The following is a 19,652-nucleotide window of genomic DNA, read 5'->3' as shown; positions in this document are numbered from 1 at the left end:
GTGCCAAATTCCATTAAATGTGGGAGAAATCTAAGATCAGCGTTCCTAAAGTTTCTAATGCTATGTTTTTTAACAGCAGCCATGCAGGAGAAATGGTTGTCTTCATTTTGATTACAGCAGTGACACCAAGAGAAGGGGGCCTGCTAGCCTTTCCACCCCGCCCAGTGTTCAAGCCACACCTCAGAAGCTGCTGTGTGCAGTAGAGGAGCCCGGCTTTTTATTCGCCTTGTTTATTTTAAGCAGATGATGATGTTCTCAGTTATCTGCCCTCTTGTGTCTTGTTTCTTCCCCTCCCCATTTTAATTTTTAATGATTGCTTTGTTGTTTCTTGAATGTTCTTAGCTTCTCAGAGTCCTACTCTGGTAGATGTAAAAGGTGGGACCCACATTATTCTAATAAAGTAACAAGAAATGCCATCTTTAAGGGAAGAGTTAAATCGCCTTGCTCTATACTGCTCCAATCAAATTCAGAGTTCCACTATCATCTGCTTATAAGTAAAAGCAAACATTGGGGAAGCCAGTTATGATTTCCCTACATCCTATATTTTTGTTTAGCCTATTCCAAGAGACCCCTTCACATGAGGGCCCAAACCCTGTCCCCAGCTCCCTGGACCCTATGATTTCTATGCATGTAGGGTTTTACTGACCTGGACTACCCATCATATAGGATTGTACTTTGCATAGAGGCAGTGTTTTTTCTGGGGGACACACACAGGGGTACGCATATCCCCCAACATTTTGTGTATCTAAATTGAGGGGCAGTATTTCAATATGAGTAGGAAAATGAGAGTACCTCTAAATTTTTTTTAAAAAAAGCAAAAACACACTGCATAGAGGTCTGCATGCATATGCTTCCTTGCTCAGACTTCCAGACTCAACTTGTGAACAGTAGGTGGCTGGAACGGTGTCATCTGTGAATGGGACCAGTGGTATGGCCCAGCTGCCCCTCAATGCAGGGGAAACCCCCCTGCAGATAAAATGCATTAGGGGGACAAGAAGCATTTAATTGATAAAAGATTTTGACATTCAACAGGTATAGTGGGTCAATTTAAATCCTACGTAACTTACATATTATGGTGTACTGTGTTTGTTTTTATAGCCCCCTCCCACCTTAAACCATTGTTACCCATCCTAACTCCTCTGATATATAAAAACTGAACTAATTAAAAAAAAACAAGTAGGAACAGTTCATGCAGCAAGGAATGAAAAATTTGCATTTTTAAGTAAGGCAGCCATGTATTTATTCTTGATTTCCTCTCTCTTTTACTTTGTCTTCCAGGACAGCACTGATTATCCCCTTTGGCTTCGATTTCTGCCTAGTTAAAAAGATTTGAAATCAGTCCGCCCCCCCCCCTTAAAAACAGATTAAAAGGGATTGAAAGTTTTAAAGCATTCCACTGAAAGCCACTGAGTCATGTTATACAGTAACCTTGTTAATTCCTATCTGGCAATAGTCCACTGCACCCCTCATTAAATGGTTGCTGGAACACTGAGATGTTTCAGCAACAGAGGATAATACTATAGCTGAAATTAATCCGCTAGGAAAAAAGACATATACTCAGAATGCGCAGCCAAAGGTGTCAAGCACACATCCCAACACACAATTAATGGGTATAAACCATACAGTTTCCACAGCTGCTCTTCTCCCCAAGTTCACCTCCCACTACAGCAACATAAAAACTTTTCAGCCTGCAGATCAAGCCAGCTTGGCAGCATAAATATAGAATAAATTGCACAACTGACATTAGGAGCTCATAGTCAAAGATCAGAAATTCTTTTAAATAGCTGGGTGAATAAAAATATGTTGATCATGTAATGAAGGGTACAAATCTGCAGGCGGGAGAACTAGGCATTGCAAGAGCTTTTTGTGCAACAAACAAAAAACACTCACACTGGCCAGCTGCTGAAATTTTCTCAATGGTTTCCTGGCTGACGTGCAGTTCTTGGATGCTCCATGACACAAGTGCTGTAAAATCAAGTTGTCAACACAGTTAACCAGCTATTACCAAAATATTTTAACAAAACCTCTTTAATGCATTACTTTCAGATGATTTCCAGAAAATATCAGGATAGGGACAGGCAGCGGTGGAGCAAGCCCACCGGGCACCCAGGCGGCGCACATGACCTGCGCCCAAGGGTGGGGCCAGCCGGGGCAGGATGCGCTGCGGGGCCTCTGAGGAGTCTGCCTGCCTCCTCCCACTCAGCCGCCCCACAGTTGGAGGGGAGGCAGCAGGCAGACAGTTTGGGACAGCGCGGAGCCTGCGGGCACCCAAGCCACCGCGTCATTCCCAGGAGAGATGCGTGACTTGGGCGTGCTGCGTGAGTGCCGCCCGCCATTTTTTCACCCCCCCTCAGTGGTGACACCCGGGGCGCATCGCCCCACTGCACCCCCCTTCCTCTGCCCCTGAGGACAGGATAGCTTGTGCGCTTTCTCTTTGGCACCCATTTAAAGATGCAAATGGTCATACGATAAGCACAATAATCTAGCTTTTTCAGCTGCAGAAAGGCTATCAAGGTACGCAAGACACAAAAGAATACTAGGCGGTATTCAACTAAATTTTACTCTTGAGTAGACCCACTGAAATTAATAGTCGTCATGATCATTAGTTTCAATGGGTCTACTCTGGGTTAAATACCACCCATGTTGCTTCAACACTGAACAAAATGTTATGGAATTGACGGAGCTGACTTAAATCTGACTGGTATCAGTGTATAAATTGAGTAATTTCCTTACAATTGAAAATATTTGTTAATCATTTTCAAACTTTACCAGGTCACAGCATAAAGTTTGTTTGAAGGGGTTCACTGGAGAGTTTTGTGGCTCACGTATTGGTACATCTTGCTTGGGCCCTCCAGACAGATCTTGATAAACTAGAACTTTGAGAAGGTTTAGACATAATGCCATGCCAAACTACGGCATATGAATGTCCTAGGCATACAGGCTCCCAAAAATGAGATTGCAGCTATTCTTTCTGTTCCTACTCCTGTTGAGATGCTTTAAGTCAAGTTTAGTTTGTCATCCAAACCTGGGCTTGTCTCCAGCAAAACAAATCACAAGCCCAGGTTTGGATGACACCCTAAACCAAATAATGGTTAAGCTTGCAGAAGCACAGCAACAGGAGAACCAGAGGTGGTGTGAAGAAAGTGTGATCTCCTCTCGGGGAACTCTCAGCCTCCTGTGTGTTGCAGTAAGCAACGGTTTGGCTAGCAACAGTTTGGCTGGGTGAGTCAGCTTGATTCCTGTTGCTGTGAGACAACAGGATCAGAAAGAAGGATTGTGTGGAATGTTGTAACTTAAATAACGAAGAGAGCGACCTGGTTGTATACCATTCTGGACACCACACAAATGCTGTTTTAAGATTTGTACCATTGATATTGTTCATTTTCTGTTCATGCCCAGCACAGCACAGTGTATGATTTGGTCACACATCTGTGTGGAGCTGATGAACAAGTACCATACAAATTTGTGCCTGAGTGGATGCAGCCTTATTCCTTATTCTACAACCATCACCACCTTTCTCCTGTGTTTAAAAGGGCAGATTTTGCAGGACACCACAGTCCACCCACGATTATTTACCTTGTAAACTCACCTTGGGAAAACAGGAAAATGCAAGCGTAGGTAAGACACATCAAGAGGCTCATGATGACAGCACTGCGGGATAAAAAGGCACATACTATTTCTAGGAAAGGTGCTAAACATATTATCTGACTTTTAAGATCTTGACTATCAAAAGGTATTAGTGGCAGCTGGTGCATGCTGTAGAATTGCAAACAGATCCTTTTTCTGACTGTATGTCACACATCAGCACCATTTAACCTTATGAGCTACTTATAAACCTCCTTATGCTGCTCTAAACAGCAATGACATTTTTGCATAAACAAAGATCTGGCCTCTATCTAGCTGGCTAGTGCCCATGTTTACTGTAGCTAAAACTTTCCATTTGAACTGTACATGGAAACTATAGTTTGGTGACGTAAGGCTGCCATGACTCATTGGCGAGTCTTGATCTATTGTTTGTGAATCATGTGCTGTGCTATATATGTAATGCCCCATCTACCAACTCACAAACCTTAATTTGAGCTCCTCAGGTTCAGCACTGTTTTTCAATAGCAAGCTTTAGGCTAGAATTCTGGGAAGCAGCATATTAATGCCTACGGATCAGCATCTCTTGCTGAAGGTAGACTAGATATATAAAGAAAGATGTCACACAGCATAGCTCTATCAATGGAGGCACGTAGATCTGAGCCTGGCTAATACCTAATGGAAGGCCAGCTGAGAACTCAACATTGCTACATCGAGCTACTTGGATACAGTCTGAGATAGTGATTAATATCCTTTCAGGTATTTGGCCAAAGGTAATGTCAGAGCTAAAAACAGTAGAAACGTATTTAACATAGGACTGCTGGTCCTAAATCTTTCCAGAGGCTTTTGGGATGCCCTGGAGCCTCATTTTCCTATACCATGTATTAACCAAGTGGTTCTTTGCATCTACAAACTGGTAGTTCAAGCAGAGTACGTTTGAAAAGGCGCAAGTGCTTCTCCTTGCCAACCACAGTCCATGTCCCTACGTCAGAGGCCGTATGCTTTCTAGGGAGACTCAAATCCCACCACCTCTTATTTTACTAGCTGAATTCTGGACATTTGCCTGACACTTGTATACCTAGTTTCTTATATTTTACAAACATAATTAATGCTCAAAGGGCTGATTCTCTACAGGACAGGTCATTCTGTTTTTAACCCAGGAATGGAGAAGCTGTGGCCCTTCAGATGCTGTTGGACTCCAGTTCCCACTGGACTCAACAAGCATGGCCAATGGCCAAGGAACACAGGTGTTGTAGTCCAACAACTGGAGGGCCCCATTCCTTGTTTAACCAAATGAAGGTGACAACAACAACAACAACAACAACAACAACAACAACAACAACAACAGAGTTCCTCAAATAGCTCTGGTTCCCTCTTTCTCCAGTCCATCTCCTGGTACATGCCAATAAGATAATGATATATTTCTCCACTCCCCACAAATGCGCACTCAAATAACTCCAGAACTGCTTGACTGTAAATTCCCAGAAACACATGAACAAGTCCCCACTTGCCCTGGCAGGTGAGTCGACCAGGACGCTATAGCACAAAGTTTAGGGAGATAAGGGTGTTTTCATGACACTCCTATCTCAACTTTAGATCTCAGATTTCTCAAGGGAAATTATTTCACCCAGCTGCCCCGCTCTACTCTTTTAAAGGAAAAACTGAGAGCAGCAAACATAGCATGCACTTATGAATAAATTTATTAGGCAGTACTTACAAACATCTGTATCACTAAGAGTCTGAATGTTCATAGCTGTGAATGGAACAACAGCTGTGCAAAAGTTTTAAAGGAGCCTGAGCTGCATTTATAATACATATTAATACTGTGTATATATATTATATTATTATAAACACACATGACCAAACTAGATATGATACCTTAAGTGTGTGCTTTCCCTATTCCTATATAAATCAGGGATGGAAGTGTCTGCATCTAACCAAAACCACCACCAAATAGCAGGCAGGTAAGAAGAATGCCTAACACTGCTAAAGCTGTGCTCCATTTCTTTTAAGCACTCTGCCCCCAAGCCCAGCTCTGATGTGGGCAGAAAAATAAACGCTTAAGCCAGAAAGGGGCTCTTAACTATGTGGCCCAATTGTGGTCCTCTGGGCCTCTTTCTGGCCTTCAGAACTCTCCCCAGGCCACACCTCTTACTTGTCCTACTTTGCACTCCCTAGTACATTTTCCCGGCTGAAATGTGGCCTCAAACTTCTACTTGTTTGGATGATGGGTTGTTGTTGTTGTTGTTGTTGTTGTTGTTGTTGTTTAGTCGTTTAGTCGTGTCCGACTCTTTGTGACCCCATGGACCAGAGCACGCCAGGCACTCCGGTCTTCCACTGCCTCCCACAGTTTGGTCAAACTCATGCTGGTAGCTTCGAGAACACTATCCAACCATCTCGTCCTCTGCCGTCCCCTTCTCCTTGTGCCCTCCATCTTTCCCAACATCAGGGTCTTTTCCAGGGAGTCCTCTTTTCTCATGAGGTCGCCTAAGTATTGGAGCCTCAGCTTCACAAACTGTCCTTCCAGTGAGCACTCAGGGCTGATTTCCTTAAGAATAGATAGGTTTGATCTTCTTGCAGTCCATGGGACTCTCAAGAATCTCCTCCAGCACCATAATTCAAAAGCATAAATTCTTCAGTGATCAGCCTTCTTTATGGTCCAGCTCTCACTTCCATACATCTCTACTGGGAAAACCATAGCTTTAACTATACGGACCTTTGTTGGCAAGGTGATGTCTCTGCTTTTTAAGATGCTGTCTAGGTTTGTCATTGCTTTTCTCCCAAGAAGCAGACGTCTTTTAATTTCGTGACTGCTGTCACCATCTGCAGTGATCATGGAGCCCAAGAAAGTAAAATCTCTCACTGCCTCCATTTCTTCCCCTTCTATTTGCCAGGAGATGATGGTTAGAGAGGTGTAAATGAGCATGGGTGGAAAACTATGTACAAATGTAACATTTATATTCATTTCTCCACACACTTTTGTCTCTGGCCCTGCCCACTCCTGACATCTGACTCCCTGGAAGGTTGCCCAGAAGGAAACATGGCCCCTGGGCTGGAAAAGATGCCTCCCTCACCCGTCCCCTTGGCTTAAACCTACAGACAGCGGCAAAACCAGGCAAGAGAAGAGCAGGTTTTGCTCCCCTCCTCAATGCACTCTATTTTGGTGCAAAAAGTAGATTCCACCTCTGAGTTATATGTAAATAGGGCACCACATCTCTCCAAGACATAATTGCCTCATGTGTCTAGTCTGGCCTTATCCATAACTTGTATTTGAGGGACAGTCACCAAGACTGCAGCTGAAGGGGAACAACCAAGGACACAGATGCTCTGAGCTATGGTCCTTCTTCCCCTTTCCGCAGAGAACCTGGAATAAGACCCATTCAAAGAAACAAGAAAAAATGGAGCTCTGATGTTTTACTAAAACTTGTGGCTTCCAAAAGGGAAAATGTGCTGAAAGTCAACTGGGCAAAATATGCATCACTGTACGAAGAAGTTTGATCTGTTTGTGGTTTGAAAATGTAGCCTCTGAGATGTAAAACCAAAAGCACCATTGTACACTATTTGTTCGATTATACTACCTTCTTCATATGTTGACACAGAAGGTTGGACATTAATGTCTGTTGGTAGTTTAGTGTTTAAGAGTTGCAACTTTGGTATAGATTTTTGATTCTTTTTAAAAAACACACAAGAGAACTGAGAAGGATTAGGACAATTATCGAAGTGTGTGAAGGATATGGAGTTTCAAGCGATGATGAGGAATCAAGTATGAGCAGACAAAGTGTCCCTGCAAATGTTTCACCACGTCAAAAGTTCCTGCTGTTTAGAACACACACTATAACTTTCCTAACACAAATGTTTCCAGAAATGATGAGGCAATGAAATATATAACCATAGATCTGCTTTGTTCCATGCCCTAACTCAGCCCATGCAACCAGATATCAAAAAGTCGTGCAAACTGGATATTTACCATCTAGAAATGGCTCCTTAAGTTGATATTCAACCTTTTTGTATGTCGCTTAAAGACTATTTTGTAGGAAGCAACTAATGTCAAATAAAACAACTCCTTTCTGCTTTTTGTAGTTTCTGTGTATGCTTATTATCACCTAAGAAAGATAGGCAGGCAGTTATACACACTAAAACGCAACCCAAAGCACCTAAAAATCTGAGCATCATATGCCTAAATTCAACTCACATTCTTAGCTGGGTGAATTGATCCTACATTTGCCAAGAGGGCAGGCATGTAGGTGACTACATATAATTCTAAGGAACACAGTTCATAGCAATTTTGCTTAACTCTTCTCCCCAGCAGACATAATCATCAAAATAGTTGAAGTGTGTACTTGCCTAGAACAACAGGCCCTACAACAAGTGTTGCCAAAAAATGGGATGGGAATAAATCATTAGAAAGTGTCAAGCAGTAGGTACAACTTTAATTAATTACTGCCTCCCTTTTGATATGGATCCAACATACAACAAGTTGGCTCATTAGGCTGGGGACTTCAAGCCCTCCTCCTCCTCCTTGCAGCAAGAGACTGAAAGAACACTCATATAATAATGGAATCTTAGAAATAAAACAGACTTTGAAAAAGAATCTGGTTGTTTTAAAGGTCAGCTGTTATAAAGAGCCGGTGCAACAAGTAATACAAGCTTTTGTGCTCTTTTTGCAGATGCAGCTTATGGCTGCATTTATTCTAGAATCAGCGGAGATTGCGTTTGGTTTTTTCCCCTAAAGGAGTCTACACACTATCTACATGTACTGCATATTTATTTGCCCCTTCTTAAGACATTCTGAAAGTCAAAGTTCACTGCAGACTGATTCTGCAGAGTTTGATTACCCCACAGTTTATCCAATAGAAAACAGAAGTAGGTTGTCCAGGCAATAGGGAAGGATGTATTCAGACCTGCCCAGTGCATTGTGGGTGGGCGTATGCCAAGACTGCAATCACCACTGCCTTCTACATTCACTTTGGACGCATGCAAGTAGGAAAAGGCACAGCCTAGTCAAGGGGACAGGTTTCAAACATGTATCAAGTAACCACACCAAACTTTGTAAGCGGCAGGATTGAGAGTCAATATAGACTGAAAACACCATGCTAAGGATGAGCATGAACAATACTGAACTGAGAAAAGCTACATTTTTGTACTGCAAATTGGTTAGTCTTAATTTTAGACAGACAGACCAAATGCTGATTCCTATTTAGTACCATTTTAGCTGAAGCAAGAGACCTACTTCAACTTATTTTAAGCCTTCTAATTGAATTAGATACACCTGCTATTACAAATCATGAAAGCTAAGGTGGAACAGGTGAGTCAGGGAGGCTTACATTTGCTTTGGTTGACAAGTTCTAAAGCTCTTGAGCAAAGAGTTCATTTGGTTCAGATAGAAAGAACCACTCAAGAAACAGCCCTTTATTGCAAGCTTCTGTCACAACCGAAAAATGCATAAACAATTTGGAATCCCCATATTATCCTTGGAAGGTCTAGTTTTACACATGTATATATGATATTCCACTGCTATTTAATCACACCTCAGCTTGGATCTTATTATTGCTTTCCCCATTAATCAAACTTTGAACGAAGCCTAACTTGTGGTCCTGGTGGGATGTAAAAATATATTTTTTGTTCATTTTTTGTGTTGAGGTAAACACATTCAACATCACGAGGTATCCAAACTGTGAGCATGTGCTGCTTGTTCCAATAATAATCTGCTATTGTATGGCAGCTTCACATGGTGTTTTATGCGCATGTGCACAAATATTTTACTGTGTATATCACACAAGGATTGATGCAACTTCCTACTGCATGTAGAAGTACTGGTAAGCTCATGTTTGTGGCTGTAAAATGGGTGGAGTAGTCCAAAGATTCATAATCTTCACAATGAAGCAGCCAAACAAGCAAGCAAAATGAGGAAAGCAGCTTATTGATACTTATGCTGGAGACTTATGCTGGAATCTTATGCACTCCCATGTTGGGCTTACTTCTGAATAAACGTGTTTAGGGATGTGCTTTCTTTCTTTCCTTATACAAGAATTAGCCTAACAACAACTCACATACATCACATTTAAAATGCCTATTGAAACAAAAGATGCAGAATACATGGCTACAGATACTTACACACTTAATGAAATTGGAACCATCTAGGGCTAACAGAAGAGCAATCAAAGAGCAAAATGGTGAGCAGGTGCACATCTTGTTTGGTGAGTCATTTAATCATCGATCAGCTGATAGTGATCTGGCCTATATTTACTACCTTTTGATCATAACAAGGCCTTGAAAACCCTTCAGAAAAAATAAATGAGATCCTATCCCAGCGGACTAGTGTCATGCACATTCCCACTAAACCATCCAACCCATAGTAGTCAAGACATGGCCCTTGTTTTACTGTGCATACAAGATGGTCAGTTATTTGTGGATAGTAAGTTTGTTGGCATTGGTCCAACTAAAAATCTTACAATGGGCTGCTCACTCCCCAATGCATTCTGCCACAGAATCACCCTACCGAGATCCATGAAAAATATATAAATATCCTTGAGGCATCAATGCAATTTTTGATTGATTAGGCCAAGAGAAAAGAGAAAGTGATGAACTGGTAGGGAATATGAAGAATAGGCTAGGCTTACATTAAAGGGAAAGGAATAAATTTTGTTTTCCCTTTGCACATCTTACATAGGAACATTTGGTGGGACTGGCAAATAGGTTGTTCTTCCTAAAGTCTCCCATGCCACTCCAATGTCACAGGCTTCGTGTCTGTTCCAGGCATGTTACCTGTTCCAGACTTTTAATTGGCACTGCCATGGTTGAATCTGGGAACCTGGGCTTACAATGCCTATGCTCTACCACTACATCCCTTTCCTTGTTCTGGGGGCCACATTTCTGCCTTACCTCACCATATCGACTCACTGTTCTGATTCAGTTAGACCAGCAGCTACATTTTTTGCAGCTGCTCCCAGAAACCTGCCCCTGAGAGGCCCTCAGCAAAGCAGATGAGCACATGTCACTGATAAGATCATGTCGTGGTTGCATTTGCAGAAAGGGATCCATTTTATTTACAGGTATGCTTCCAGGAAGCTGGCATGGTTCCTGAGGCACACAGATAGACAAAGGAGATACCTATCTCCCCATCTAAGTGCACAGAGTAGAAACAAGACACTGCTCTCAACCCAAAAAAAGAAAAGAAAAAAATGTAGAAATAAATCACCTTTTGATTTTTTGCACTGCAGGCAACAGCTGCCCCCTTTTGGTAACTGTGAAACTAGGAACCGACTTGTGGCTATTAACATACCATCACGGGCAGCTAGTCCAGGACGGGGAGGAATTGCGCACAAGGTTCTGTGGAAAAAATGGAGAAAGCCATGTCAGCTCATTCGAGAGTATCTAAAAGTCACAACAGAGTAGTATCTTTCTGGGGGCAAATACAGTGTAATAGTGATCAAGCTTTCAAGTTCTCCAGAACTCTTTTTAAGGCTGCATGTTAATGAAGTTGGGACTGCAAACTCTTGGGGTTTTGCCCATTTTGCTTCATACCATAGGAGGAGAAGGCAGGCCAGCTGCCAATCAATCAATCAATCAATCAAATACATACATACATACTTAAGAGAGACAGAGGAAGATGGCAGGTGAGTGTCGTGCCCCCACCACCTCAACACAAATCCTGGTTACGCCCATGCTTCATACCCAAGTCTTGCAGAAGAGTTCTGAGGAACTTGAAAGTTTGAGAACTGTTTCATGATATTTTAGTTCCGTGAAAATCTACAACTGTTATAAACACTGAGTGGGCGGAGAGATGGTGCAAGACTCCCGAAGCCCCCACCCCGCCCTATGTTGCGCAGTCCCCCCCCCCCTAAAAGTTGCAAAACGTGCCACCAGCTGCGTTCGGACCGTTGCGCGTCTTCAGGCGCTGGTGCGGGAGGCGCCCTCATTTCAAAGAGCAATTCCTGGAGTCCCAGCGCCCAGATGCATTGCTGCGGATCGAAAGGGAAAGGATGCTGAAATTCAAACTCCACCGGCAGGCTCGCCCTCTGCTACTCCTGCGCTTGCTTTCCCAATGCCAGGACCGTCCGGGGCATTCACTTCTCTCCTTCCTCGGATGGGTCTGCCGGATTTCTGTCCCCGAAGCGCCGCTTGCTTTGCGCCACAAATCTCCAAGCTGCTGAGCGCAGGGCCGAACCATGCGCGGTGTCCCCCTTGCTCTGACCCTGCACGCAGCTTTCATTTTATTTTTGCTTAGGGTTTGCAGCCTCCCTACTGTAAACTCGCGGCTCCCTTTGCAAATCGCGAACGAGGCGCTCGTGGAACTTACCGCTTCCCTTGCGGATCCCCAGACGGAAGCAATGGAAGAGCAGAGCAATCTTTGCAAGGCGAGGTCAAGTTTTATCCCTCCACCCCCAGGTGCTCTCTACACCTAGCCGTCCTTTTCTCTCCCCTTTCTAAGTCACGGACTGCGCTGCAGCGCAGGCAGATCTTGCATCGGCCGCTCACCCCCAATAGTGGCCGTGGGGCAGATTCTCTCCTCCGGCGAGGCGCAGAGATAGCTGTTGCGATCGCCGAAGCGCCTTAACGCTTTCCGACGGCTGTTGCGCTTGCACCGATCCTGGACTACGAGCAGGCAGCCAGGCGATCCCAGGAAAGCCCCTCCTAACCTCCGCCTCCCGCCCCGTGCACACTTTTGACCGGGTGCCCGCGGAAGGAGGTGCGAATGACGCGCTGATCGACGCCCCCCTCGCCCTCCAAACCAAGCCAACCTCGAGGCTTCGGGCGGAACTCCAGCTGCTGCCCATTTGAACGTGGAGAGTGGGAGGGACGCGCTTCCCAAAGGAGCGGCGGGGCGGGTGGCTTCCTGACCCAGAGGAATGTACCTTTAAGGTGAGGAATGCCGGCCAGGAATGTCAACAAGCAATTACACACTGGGGTCAGAGCTAAAGCCAGAGGAGACTGGGGGCACAGACCCACCCTACTTTGCTTCCCTTTCAGGCTGCTGGGGCAAAGCATGTCCTCATAGACAACGTGGATTTAAAGTGCTTCCCTCATTCATTGCCTGTGGTGTGGGCTCTATCTCGACTAATGTTGGAGTTGATTCTAAGGAAATTGACTTGTTTTCCATTTACCAAACACTGGCTAACGTTTGATGGAGTTATCCCAGTCTCATGTCCCCGCAAGTATGTTATCATGAACTACAGCCACAATTCTCAAATCCCCAATCATCCCATGGCTCATACATAAATGCATGCATAGTCTCCCAAGATGCTTATTGAACCTTTACACATTTACTCCTAGAAAGCGCCTTCATTGCTGTGGAAAGAATAAACCAAAGGGGTTCTCAAACTGTTAGGCTTGCATCCATTTTGATCAGGGATTCACAATCGTGGTCTGCGGTGGCTGAAGACAGGAGATAGGGCATAATCAAATTAAGTATTCAGTCTGCTTCTTAATTGTATTTCAATTGCTTTTCTTTCTTATATTCTATTATAGTTTGAATTCTATGGAATTCAGATTGCAATACAGTAACAGGCAATAAGTGAGTAACAGCCACAGCAAATAAACTACAATTAAAGCTTTGACTGCATCTAGTGCAGCATATTACAACTGCTACAACAGGCAGAAAAACTATTAACTGGTGTACAAAGACTCAGGTGTGTGTGGCAAAATGTTTGGAACCACTGACCTAGATGTAGCACAGCTCCCTGCCTTGTGACAGGGGCCCACCAGCTGAGAGACCAGAGAATAGGTAACACTCTAACTATATGAGTGGGCTATTACCACCTGCAGGCAGATCCCATTGTAGCAGGCTTCAGCGTAATCTTATCCTGAGGACTAAATAAATTAAGTGATCATGGACCTTGTTCATCTGCAGAAGTTGTGTAGTTACATTTAAATTCTAGCCTTTGCTAGTAACCTAGTCACAACGTGAAGTGTATGATCAATTCAGAGCTGCACTTCTCTGTGATTGAAGGCCATGCACAAACAGGCTCGAGAGTAAAATGTTTCGATGTAAAGAAGATTCACAGCACAATCTTATGGATGTTTATTCAGAAGTAAATCTCACTGTGACCAATAGGACTAACTGAGCAATTCCAACCTGCAGCTGCATATGAAGACCTGACAGCCAGGGGGTTGGGGAAGAGCAGAGTTTCTCCTGCTTTTTGCTGCATCCACTGAGTTGACTCAACAGTGCCTGGGAACTGGGTCCTTTAGGGGACCACTCCTGCTTTGTATCCCATATCCAAAGCCTCCATCACCTACCTCCAACCTGAAACAGGGTTTTGTGCTAACTATCAACAGTGGGAGAACCAGAGGCAGGAAGTTGTCACCTGCCCAGATTCAGCAGCAGTCTCTGCACCTAAACACACACCATCCTAATCCTTCCCAGCACATCATCATCAGGAGAGGGGTGAGGATTGCAGACTGGGCGAGTTTAGCAGTAGTAAATAATAATAAATAATAAAATAAATACCGGTAATAAAAACAAAGAGAATCAACATACATTTTTCCCCAAAAGGAAAAAGGGTTCAAAAAAGGAAAAGAACAAACAAACCCACAATTCTACTAGCTACAATCACTAAACAAATCTATTTCTTTCTGTGAAGTCCTAAATACTTCTGAAAAGCCATTTTAAAATTAGACACATAAGAAACTTAAATACAGATTTTTAAGCCAAATAATTGAGGCCTTTATGGGCTACTTAATGGGGACGAAGATTTAAATGAATTGTCGTGTCTAGACTGAATAATTTCTTAAGCGATTGAAGTAAAAATCCTTCTATCCAGAAGGCATCATGCCTTTAAACTTCTGATCAGATCAACACAGAGGAAGCTGATCTTTGCAACTTGAATAATGATAAAGATGCAATTGGTTACACTGATAAGGGATGAGAGAAAGAAAACAAACACTGCCCAGACCATCATCTGAAGGCAAGCATGCAATCCAAAATGCAAGACAGGAAATAAACCTTGATTTATGTACTTAAGTAGTTACATTCTGACATGTCAACTGAATGTATTTTCAACTAAATAGTTTAAGATTACAGGCTTAGGTTAGAGTGAACAGTATGGATTTCAACAGTACTCAACAACTATACTATGCTGTTCATTCCAGCACAGGTTCTTCAAAGAGCTTTATCATTTCAGGAACTTTTTCTTCACCAAAGCGATCTTTTAGGAGAAAATAAATAATCTGTTCAAGCTTTGTAACCTATGAAAGGGTAGAAAAAACAGCCATTATAATGGAACAATTTTGTTTTAAGTCTGGGGGATGCATTTCACAACAGGTAAAACTGGTAATGCTCAGTGAAAGGACCCAACCAAAAACAAAAAAGAGGTATTCCTGCCACACACAAAGTAAAAAAAATAAATTAGAACAATTAGAACCCTCCCCACAAACAGGCAAGGCCAGCAAAAGGCACACATCAACAAAACCAAACATGGGCAGCTTCCCAGAGTGGCTGGGGAAACCCAGCCAGATGGGCGGGGTATAAATAATAAATTATTATTATTATAAAACACTCCTAACAAAAAAGGGAAAAAATAAGCAAGCACACAACACACATACTAAAAAGCAAGAAAAAGCACACTTAGCAAAACCTAAGCTAACTAGTTTGTAATACTCAAATCTGTCTACATCATGATCTCAGGTTGAATGCAAATGCACCTTCTGTCAGAAGGGAGCTTTTGGATCCAAACTCATCTCTCAAAATGAACTGAAATATACTGAAAATCAGTTGGAAAGCTGATGAAATACAGTAACATTTTGAAGTCAATATTGTTTGCCATCCAAATTTCAGCTAGAAAACAAATGCTTAAGTTTTATTTAGGAGAATAAAGTGAGCTGGGCAGCAACCTCTTAAAAAACATGTTTTATACCAGTGTCTGATGTTTCCATAACTGACAGTCTTGCTACCTCTTCAACATCCGTGATGCAGTCTGAACAGGGGCAGCCTGCCTTGTTTCACCACCTGAGGCAAAATGGGAATTGCTGCCTCCTGCTCTGCCCATGGCACCCCACTTCTGCCACTGCTGTGCCTGGGCTCTTGCTGAACTTGGCAGGATCCAAGGTGCTCCTCTAAGTGTTGCCAAGCCACAAATGGCATGCAGGAATTCCTTGGCTCTTGCCAAACTCAGCAGGATCCACGGTGCTGCTCACTTGACTTCTCTGGCTGACAGCAGCAACGCGGTGAGCCAGAACACCTCCCTCTCAGTGGCAGAAGTGGTGGGGTGGGTGGAGCGCCGCCTCTGGCACTTCTGCTGCTTGAGGCAAGCGCTTCACCCCGTGTCATGGGCGGATCAGATCTGGTCTGAAGGTGGATACAAAATACCAAAACAAACTTGCATTGGCTCTGCAAGCAATCAGGATTTGGAAACAAAGAGAACTTCAACTCCAAATTGAAACTTACTTGCTTTCTCAGCTCCATACAACAGCACTTAGTGTTCTTTACACATCCTGAAAGAAAAACAAATATATATAGCTTCTTGTAACACCACTGAACAGCAATAAGGCTGCCCATAGCAAGGCATTTCCAATTTTGTAAAATAAAGTACCGACTAAAAATTTGTGTTATGTGGTAATAAACTTTCCAAATCTTTATAATAAGTATGTGGGTTACATTTCAGCAAGAAATTACCTCAGGGTAAATTACTTACGATTCTCAATCTTGCTATCTTTTGCCGAGTTTTCGATTACTAGTTCATCAGCTACATTCATAGTATTAGTTCCAGATTTTTTTTTGACAGTTACTATATGAATATTCTTATTAACTCCTTTCACTGTAATTGTCACACACTCATTCAGTAAAAAACTTTTCAGCTTCTCTGCTGCTAAAAGGGAGCACTTTCCATCCAGTTCCATAATTCCTAGAATACAAATAAACCTTAAATTCAAATCTATGCTACTGACAGTTTACAATTCTAGTGCTTATAAATCTGACAGTTTACATTGCTTTTCTTAAAATCAGTGCCATTAAAATAATGAAAACTACTCTGTTCATATTTAAATACTCAGTGCCATTAAAATAATGAAAAATACTCCGTTTATATTAAAATACATTTGCAATCCTTCTTTCCAGGGGCATAGCGTGGGGGTGCAGGGGGGGCGGGCGGCCGCACTGGGCGCAACATCTGGGGGTTAGGGTTAGGGGGCGCAAATCCACGGGTTAGGGGGGCAAATTACTTGCCTTGCCCCAGGTGCTGACAACCCACACTACGCCACTGCTTCTTGCACATGAACTCTGCCACCACAAGAATAGTTTTTGCAATGTTTTTAAGACAGGGGTGGGGAACCTCAGACCTCAAGGCCAACTGTGGCCCTTCTAGTCCTCTGTCTGGCGCTTAGGATCCAGGCCCCACCTCTTCCTCAGCCAGTGTTTCTGCCTAGCTGGAATGTGCCCTTGAAACTTTGATAATGCCTCTTGCTTTCCTGGTTGGAGGATAGAGGAGTGGTTGAATGTGTGCAAAACTACCCTACAGTCAAAGAAAACATTTATGTTTGCACCTGCTTTTACCTCTGGCATGTGCCCTATGGAACATTTGACAATTTTAATTTCATATTTACATTCCACTTTTATTCTCCAAGGGATTTCCACAAGAAAATTACAAGATAACATTAGCACTGCTTATTAACACATTAAAATTCAAGGCTCTGTATACATGTGAATATATATTCATATTAAGGCATTTGGTTTTTTGACAAATTGCTCTAGCTGGTTTGCTACCTGCAATGGAACACTTGAGTATCTGAAAAGGTAGTTCCAAGTAGGGGGCAGTTATAGGTAGAAGCCTAGATAATGGCAACATTTCCACATTTCCATAGTCTGCATATGCCACTTTGACTTCTGATACACAAACTTCCAGAACGACAGCACGGTACCAAGTGTCATCACCTAAAAAAGTGAACAAAATTTTACGTTTTAAGAGGCTTACCATTATGTGAAACTGTATACCCTGCTTAAAAGAGATTTCTCTTAAACCTGAAACCAGTAAGCATTTCCCTAAAAGCTAGATTTTCACAAATTAAGGAGATTTGGAAATTATGATTCACTGGACTGCCTTTAGATGATGTGATACCGCTTGATTCACATTATTTGGCAACCAGAAAAGTCAGCTTACTTGTGAGGAATTTACATTACAAGTTCACACCACTTGGCCAGAAAAGATTTAAAAAGACTGCAGAGTGAATAGCATGCCTCCCTAGTTTGAACCTAGACAAAGTGCCCCTAAATGCTGAAATACTATCACTGTAGTTCTGGACATGTGTCTATTGCTCTATCAGTACATAGATGAAAACAGCAATAGGGATTTTCAAGTCTTGGTTGTATGGCCGCTACTCCTTATGTTATTCCCACCAGGGTAGAAGAGATCTCTACAGAATTAGAGACAGCCACACCAATTAAAGATGCTGTTCCTTGTTTAGCAACCCGACTCTGGACTATCTTTCTCCTAAGGAGGCAAGTGATTCATTGGACCCAGAGAAAGAAGCGAGGATGTATGCTGTCAAATTCCGTGCCCCCCAAAAAAGAATTAGATGCTTCAAATTACTGAAGGGCTGTATGTATAATCCACTTGGGTGGTCACTCAGTTACTGTAGTAGTAAATGTTACCACTTGATAATAGGGTCTTCACCATATTACCCATAGTATACTACCCAAGAAAATGGTTCTTTCCTGTGATACCATTTCATCCAACTAAGCTGTTATGCAAGAAACTGGGAGTTACCTATTTTAAACATGATAGTGTGAAATTCAGCCATCACCTCCCTCTTGTAGACTACGAGCTCTATAGGCTTATTTTAGACATTTTAAGAAAGTAATTAAAATATTTTCCTTTTTTATGAAGTAATCTTAACATTTTCTAATACACAAACACACACACTTTTTCATTTTTTCACCTGTGAATCTGGCACAACAGGGTTCACCAACTTTTGGCTTGAAACTGGAATCATTCTGAGAACTGCAGTAATCTGCAAGTCCAGTCATTAGCTTATGGAGTCTCTGCAGATCCACTAAAACATAAAAGAAGTGTAATGTTTTGTATCTTCTACCACTCACCTATTCTGATAAAGTCTATGAGCAAATACATTCTAGCATCTAGAAGCATGCTACTTAAGCTAAATTTCCTTGGATAACATATTAATAATAAAGTAGCGAATTTGCAAACCTAAAATATTTCCTTTAGTTTTATTTTTAAAAGTATGGTAATCAGTACTGCCTTTCTTTCTTCAGTAACTCAAGTTCCCAAATTATAAAACTTTCAACTAGTGCAGGTTTTTTTTTAAGTCCTTGCACACTTCTGGTGCAGATACGTAACAATGGGCTTCTTCAAATTGAGGTTTAACACACCATGGGGTCATGGTTTTAGAACAATTCATAAATAAACCATAACTCTCCAAATCTGAACGTCACATGGGGAACTTCTAGTCTTCTTACAGGCACTAAAAAGGGAAGGGAATAATGATCATTTGTGACCAGATTTTGTCGTGGTCATTTACATAGTGAAAAACATTGTTTTCTATTATGACTGAACGGGGCCCACATAAAGAAAATCTATGTCAACTTACAGCATTCTGTAGTTCTTACCTTTCATTTTTGTGGGTACAGCATAGAATAAACCAGGGTTTGTCACATCTAATACATGAACAGGCACAGTTTCACCAACCGGAAATTCTGTTGTTGTCCACTGTATGCATCCTGCAATATTACACACAAGTGAAAATTATCTGCTAAGCACTTTTATGTGGCTGACCTTGGTTATGAAAATTACCTGCCATTAGTTTCAGGATGGAGTCTACATTACAGAAAAGTGAGACCTGATCCCACCTGAGTATGGACACAGAGGATGCATACCGGTGGAACCCGAATTCCTGTTCCCCATCACCTGTGCATGCATGCATGCAAATAGCATGACGATGCACACAGAAGAAGTGGACAGGGTTATGGAAGGCATGCATGGATCTTCCTGCTCCCTGCAATCGCCCCTTGCATTACCTGCCTGCAAGCAGGACAGAGGAAACAGCTGGGGGAATCCTCCACATAAAGGCAAAAATCCACAGTGTTGGGCCCAAGGGATGCAATGTTTTGTATGTTTCCT

The 19,652-nt window shown here is 42.5% G+C and overlaps 2 protein-coding genes across 10 annotated transcripts in view; both read right to left on the bottom strand.

Moving 5' to 3' along the window:
* Positions 1–13,475, bottom strand: part of VWA2 (von Willebrand factor A domain containing 2) — a 34,507-nt gene extending 21,032 nt beyond the window's left edge. For 3 of the 7 annotated variants that reach the window (XR_014219845.1, XR_014219846.1, XM_082222576.1), the window contains exons 1-4: positions 11,882–13,475; positions 10,781–10,911; positions 3,590–3,651; positions 1,891–1,965 (exon numbers count right to left, since the gene is read on the bottom strand). Coding sequence is in view for 5 of the 7 variants with exons in the window: in XM_082222576.1 (XP_082078702.1) it covers positions 1,891–1,965; positions 3,590–3,641 (127 nt within the window). In the remaining 2 variants the exon portion in view is untranslated. The other 4 variants (XM_082222579.1, XM_082222578.1, XM_082222580.1 and 1 more) reach the window with 4 other exon arrangements.
* A 113-nt stretch (positions 13,476–13,588) lies between these two features.
* TDRD1 (tudor domain containing 1) overlaps positions 13,589–19,652 on the bottom strand; it is a gene marked incomplete at its 5' end in the record, with an annotated part of 32,472 nt that continues 26,408 nt past the window's right edge. For all 3 annotated transcript variants that reach the window (XM_082222562.1, XM_082222564.1, XM_082222563.1), the window contains 6 exons: positions 13,589–14,769; positions 15,968–16,014; positions 16,215–16,424; positions 17,282–17,449; positions 18,454–18,567; positions 19,142–19,252. In XM_082222562.1, coding sequence (XP_082078688.1) covers positions 14,665–14,769; positions 15,968–16,014; positions 16,215–16,424; positions 17,282–17,449; positions 18,454–18,567; positions 19,142–19,252 — 755 coding nt within the window. In that variant the 3' untranslated portion in view covers positions 13,589–14,664. The remainder of the gene's footprint in view (positions 14,770–15,967; positions 16,015–16,214; positions 16,425–17,281; positions 17,450–18,453; positions 18,568–19,141; positions 19,253–19,652) is intronic.

The sequence above is a fragment of the Podarcis vaucheri genome (assembly GCF_965113315.1).
Source record: "Podarcis vaucheri genome assembly, chromosome: 5".
NCBI lineage: Eukaryota > Metazoa > Chordata > Lepidosauria > Squamata > Lacertidae > Podarcis > Podarcis vaucheri.
This window is presented reverse-complemented; position numbering and strand designations above follow the sequence as displayed.